Genomic DNA, 6,063 nt, shown 5'->3' on the forward strand with positions numbered 1-6,063 from the left:
AGGGTGGGTCATACTTACCTGGCAGGGGAGACACCATGATCAGGCAGGTGGTTTTCCCAGGGCGAGGCTCATCCCCTGCACTCCGGGTGTGCTGACCCCTGCGATTTCCCCAAATGCGGGAAACTCGACTGCATAATTTGTGGTAGTGGGGGACTGCGTTCGCGCTCTCCCCTGGCTCGCCGGTGCAAAGACAGGTTTTATTGTCGCGGTTGTATCATGAGACGTGGTTTTTCGACTCGTCTAAATCCCGCTGTCCCGCTGCCCGTCGCGCTCTCCCGAGGAAAGGGAATGTCGACCCGGACCGCTGATGCTTTTCCTGCTCGCAGCTCCGGCTCGGCCGCCCGGAACACCGACCTCCACCCTGCTGTCGGACGCGGGACACGGTGTAACCTGCCGTTTATTAATCAAACCCAGCGCAGATGCACTTTGCGACCGGTGATGGACCAGACAAGCGATGCGACGGGGAGACGGGCGGTGGCCGGGCCGGGCGCTGCGTGCTGCTGCGGGACACCCGGCCCCGGTCCGCGGTGCGGGGGGCCGGGGGGACACCGCCGGCCCACGCGGGATCCCCGGGTCCTGCGACAGAACGGACCCGATGAGCTCTGCGGTTCCTGCCATCGCTTCTCGGCACCGCCCCTGTGCCGCTGCGATCGCCGCGTTTCGCGGTGCCGCCGGCTCTGGGCCGCAGTTACCGGAGACAGATTCTGCGTTTCTCCCGGCTGCGGAGTCAGTTCCCGGCGTTACCGGTCATGGAGGTGTCGGCGCCCGGCCCGAGCCCCGCGGTGCTGCGGGAGGCACCCGGGCCGGGACACAACCGCGCCGCGTTGTACGGCCCGGGACAGATGCTGGGTGCCGGGTGCGGGCAGACCTGGCGACACCCGCGCGGATCAGAGGAAAGTGAGACAAGACGCCCGAGAAACCGCTCAGGCTCCAGTGACCTCACGCCAACTACTGTCTGTCTTTGCACCACCGAGCCAGGGGAGAGCGCGAACGCAGTCCCCCACTACCACAAATTATGCAGTCGAGTTTCCCGCATTTGGGGAAATCGCAGGGGTCAGCACACCCGGAGTGCAGGGGATGAGCCTCGCCCTGGGAAAACCACCTGCCTGATCATGGTGTCTCCCCTGCCAGGTAAGTATGACCCACTCTCCGCGCACCCCCGCCGCCCCGCCCCGCACACACACACAGAACGCGGCGACCAAGGGCTCCCGGCATGCCGCGCGGCGCTGATCTGCATGGACACGCCCCCTCGCCCCGCCTGGACACACACCTGGACCCACAAGCACATCTGGCCCTTCATCCCCTCATCTTCCTCACTGTCTCTGCCCTGGACTCCAGCCCTCCCCTTCCTCCTCTCGCCCGCCAGCGGTAGGACCTCCCCACGCCCAGGCAGATGCCTTCTGGCTTCCCTTGGCCGCAGGCAGACAGCAGAGCATCTCTCACACCCCACACTCTGCCCCACACTCCTCAGCACGGTGCGGGGCTGGCCCAGCACAGGGTGCAGATCTTCAGCAGTCCCGTTTACTCCCCTTAATCCTGCACCACTCAGTAAATCCCGTCCGGCTTCTTTCCCCGCAGGATGGGGGGGCTGCACTCTGACTCCCGTTCCCGTGACAGCCCACGCTGTAAGAAGTTGTTCCCTGGGCCCTCTGTCTCTTCAGGATCTTCTGCTGCAGGTCCCGCAGGTTTCTGTCCTGTCCTGTCACACTCTGGCCAAGGGTTCCGCAGGGAACGACTCCCCCGTGCCCAGCAGTTTGTCTGGCTGGGTTTTTAATGTCCGTCCCCATCAGGGGCTTGCCCAGCCTCGGGCTGGCCTTGTTCCACAGCCCCTTTGCTTGCAGGGAGCCCTCTCGGGGGGGGTGGTTTCCCCTGGGTGGGGGCTGGCCTGGATTCAGCCCTCAGAGAGGTGATTTCTTTCCAGCAGCTGGCGGAATGCTGCGTTTGGGAGCTGGGATGGGAGCAGCACTGGTGGCACTGGGTGGTTTACCTGTTGTGGAGCTGTCAGGGACTTTTCAGTTGTCCATCCTGCCCTGCAAACAAGAAGGGGGGGGGCACCCAGGGAGCTGGGGGGGACACAGCCAGGACAGGTGACCCGAACTGGCCAAAGAGGGTATCCATGCCAATCACATCATGCTCAGCATAAGGGGGGGGTTGGGGGGGAAGGAGCACACGGCTCCGGGAGCGCAGCCCCAGGGATGGTCCAGCTTTGGGACAGCTCTGAGCTGTGTGGTTTATCATGGAATTCCAGCTGGGCTGGGCTAGGAGGGACCCCAAGGATCCCAGAGCTCCAACCCCCTGCCACAGGCAGGGACACCAACCTCCAGCCCTGGAGCTACACAAGGTTGCCCAGGGCCCCAGCCAACCTGGCCTAGAACACCCCCAGGGACGGGGCACCCACCCCCTCTCTGGGCAGCCCCTTCCAGCCCCTCACCACTCTCTCTGGAAGGAACTTCTCCCTAATATGAGGTCCCCAGGAGCAGTCCTGCCCCACCGGTCACAAACACAGCAGAGCCTGTGTGAGGGTGTTGGGACAGAGCAGAGTGTGGCCCTGGGTCAGGGACATGGGATTTGTTGGTCCTTTAGGGAAGCAGAGAGCTCAGCTGGACCCCGTCCCGCCCTGGGAGGTGGGCAAGCCAATGCTGGGACAGGCTGGATGCTGGAAGCCCTTGGACTCGTTAGGGGAAGCAACAGGAGGCTCTGATCAAGCTTGCACTGGGCGATGTAGCTGTGTTGGCACTTCAGACTCAGCGTGAGAGAGCCCAGGCTGGTGCTGCCTGCCCGCCTGGCCGTCCCACACCCAGCAGTGGCCCAGCAGTGGGAGGTGCCTGCAGCAGCCCAAAGCCAGCACCATCGGCCAGGCTCATCCTGACCCTCTGCTGTTCCTCTCCAGGGCTCGGCACCGTTCCCTCTGTCCAGAGTCAGGCGTTTGGAGGACCCCAGGGTCACCCCTCAGTGCAGGGCACTCACAGGGCAGCCCTGGGTGTTCGCCGGCATTGGGAACAACCTACAGCAACGTCCTGTGTCAGGAAGCAAAACGGGAGAGGGGCTGTGTCCCAGGGAGTGGAGCTGGGAAAGGGAGCTGGAGACTGCTGAGCCAGGAGCCATGTGCCTCCTGGGAGGTCGGTGGGGGAAGGAGAAGGGGCAGGAGGCCAGTGCGGGCCTGGAGCGTTACCAGAAGGAAACTGGGAGAGGGTTTGGAGGGGGAATCCCCCGGGGAATCCCTCACGGTGGTTGTGGACAGGGGGAGGTCAGTGCTGCTCCCAGGGAGGGCCGAGACGCGGCTCTTCCCAGGGCTGAGACCCTTCATGGTACCAGGGAGAGGGGCCCTGGAAGCGGGTGTAGCAGGGGGAGTGTAGAAGGGACAGCGCTTGTAACAGCAAGTGTGAACCTCAGCGCTGCCCGGACTCATCCCTGGCAGCACGAGCCCGCGGGGGTCTTGGGGAGAGACCCTGGTTAAGAGAAGTTGCTCTGTCTGGGCTGGAGGTGCCCAGGGACCTGCCAGGGCAGCTGGTGCCAGGGCTCTGCTGCATCGAGCGCACGTCGGGCCCGTCCCTGGGCCAGATCCCACCAGAACCCCCCTGCCTGGCCCGACCTGAGGAGTCTCAGAGCGGAGCCGGTGCCAAGGGCAGGCTCCTGGCCCCGGGCTGGAGCCCGGCCCGGTGTCCCGGGGCAGCCCCGGGCTGTGCTGCCGGGCCATGCCGGGCGCCGGCCCGGGTCCCGGGGCAGCCTCCTCAGCGCTGTCCCGCAGCTCCTCCCTGGTGAACCGCACGCTGTGCGACGCCCACGTGAAGAAGGGCCGAGCGTTCCGGGTGGTGGTGGTGGACAGCCGGCCGCGGCTGGAGGGCCGGGAGACGCTGCGGCGCCTGGTGCGCAAGGGCATCCACTGCACCTACGTGATGATCAACGCCATCTCCTACGTGCTGCCCGAGGTGAGAGGCCGCGCCCAGGGCAGGGCCGGGCACAGGGGAGGCTGGGGCCTGCGGGAAGGTGCTGACAGAGCCCCGCGCTCCCCCTGCCAGGTCTCCAAAGTGCTGCTGGGAGCCCACACGCTGCTGGCCAACGGCTCCGTCATGTCGCGGGTGGGCACGTCGCAGATAGCGCTGGTCTCCAAGGCCTATAACGTGCCCGTCCTGGTGTGCTGCGAGACCTACAAGTTCTGTGAGCGGGTGCAGACAGACTCCTTTGTGTCCAACGAGCTGGGTACGTTCCTGCCCCGTCCTCCCCCTGCCAGCCAGTTTGGGCTGCTCGTTCCCCTTCCCGGGCGAGGGTGGCCTGGCAGGTGCTACGTGCTCCTGGGGCAGGGTGGAGAGGTGCCGTCTGTCCCTCCCCTGATCCTGCCGCTCCTCTCCCCACAGATGACCCCGATGACCTGATCGTGCTGCGGAAGGGCCAGGCCCAGCTGGGCGACTGGGCAGAGAACAAGTCCTTGCGCCTCCTCAACCTGGTCTACGACGTGACCCCGCCTGACCTGGTGGATCTGGTCATCACGGACTTGGGCATGATCCCCTGCACCTCTGTGCCTGTGGTCCTGCGCGTCAAGAACGTGGATCAGTAGTAGGAGCAGCCGCACGGACACTAATAAACCAGCCTCACCACACAGCTTGTCTGCCTTCCATGGCGCGGCAGGAGCCCTGCTGCCCCGTGTCGCCGCCCCGTGTCGCCGCCGCTCAGCTCTGCGCTTTCCCTGGGCGCACCAGCACTCCTGCCCAGCCCCTCCGCTCCCACTCCGGGCACCCGCCGGGAAAGATCATCCCAGGCCCTGGGCCCCTCTAGGCCCTGGGAGGCCGGGGGGCACCAGGGTGGCAGCCCCTGTCTGTACCTCCTCCGGCAGCCGCTCACGCTGGGTTTGCCCCGGGGAGCCCAGTGCCCCTGACCGACCCTGCGGCCCCCGGCGCCGCCCCCACAAGAGGGGCTGGTGCGGGGCCCGGGCTGAGCGGAGGCGGGGGGGTTGGGCAGAGGCAGAGGGATGTCTTCCCCGAGCCGTGGCATTCCCAGCCCCTTCTCAGACGGTGAGTTCCCCAGCAGGGCTGGCCGCGCTCCTCCCTGGAGCCTGCCGACCCTGTGCCCTATCCCCGGGGGAGCAGGGCGGGATGCCCGTTACCCGGGCCGGCGCCCTGAGAGGGGGTTCTGAGCCGGGGCTGGGGCAGCCAAGCGGCGGGAGGGGGCGTGTCCATGCGGGACGAGGGGGCGTGTCCATGCAGATCAGCGCCGCGCGGCATGCCGGGAGCCCGCGGCCCTTGGTCGCCGCGTTCTCTGTGTGTGTGCGGGGCGGGGCGGCGGGGGTGCGCGGAGAGGGGGTCATACTTACCTGGCAGGGGAGACACCATGATCAGGCAGGTGGTTTTCCCAGGGCGAGGCTCATCCCCTGCACTCCGGGTGTGCTGACCCCTGCGATTTCCCCAAATGCGGGAAACTCGACTGCATAATTTGTGGTAGTGGGGGACTGCGTTCGCGCTCTCCCCTGGCTCAGTGGTGCAAACGCAGATCCGATACTTCTCGTGCAGAGCCCGAAACCCACCTGGGGGAGTCTCGCACCCAGCGGCCCAGATTCTGGCCCAGACTCGCTGTGCGGAGGTGTGCGGGTCCCAGCCCCGCACCCGGCAGCCGTGGCGTTACGACGCGGGGCCCGGCACCCCGGAAGCTTTGTCTGCGGGAAGAGGAAAACTCCCCCCGAGCAGGGCCCAGCCCAGCCTGCGGCTCCGGTGGGCAAGAAGAGGAAGGGGAGGGCTGGAGTTCACAGCACAGACAGTGAGGAAGATGAGGGGATGAAGGAAAGGAGCGACAATGTCCTTGGAGACCACGGAAAGGCTGAAGTACGGATGCGGGAAACGGGGGAAGCCTCTGGCAATGGGTTCTCAGAACAGTAGTGGGTCTGTCAGTCATTTTCGGGAAGGTCCTGACTGTGCCTGGACGGGCTGTGTGTGAGCGGTGCCACCAGCTCGCTCAGGGCGCACTGGGAGGAGCGATCGATCCCCTGAACGCCTGGCAGGTCCTGGCTGCAGCCAGGCCAGAGCTCAGCTCCCCGCGCAGCCAGCCCGGGGCAGCTCAGTCTGCCCAGGGAAA

At 66.3% G+C, this 6,063-nt stretch overlaps 1 protein-coding gene across 1 annotated transcript; it reads left to right on the top strand.

Annotated features, from left to right (window-relative positions):
• Positions 1-749: 749 nt before the first annotated feature.
• Positions 750-4,595, top strand: LOC311189542 (translation initiation factor eIF2B subunit delta-like; the record flags this gene model as incomplete). Its single annotated transcript, XM_084261205.1, has 4 exons — positions 750-897; positions 3,601-3,929; positions 4,020-4,200; positions 4,356-4,595. The coding sequence occupies 4 exons, from the start codon at positions 750-752 to the stop codon at positions 4,553-4,555; spliced, it is 858 nt and encodes a 285-aa protein (XP_084117331.1). The 3' UTR covers positions 4,556-4,595.
• Positions 4,596-6,063: the final 1,468 nt, after the last annotated feature.

The sequence above is a fragment of the Gallinula chloropus genome, assembly GCF_964237585.1.
Source record: "Gallinula chloropus genome assembly, chromosome: 3".
NCBI lineage: Eukaryota > Metazoa > Chordata > Aves > Gruiformes > Rallidae > Gallinula > Gallinula chloropus.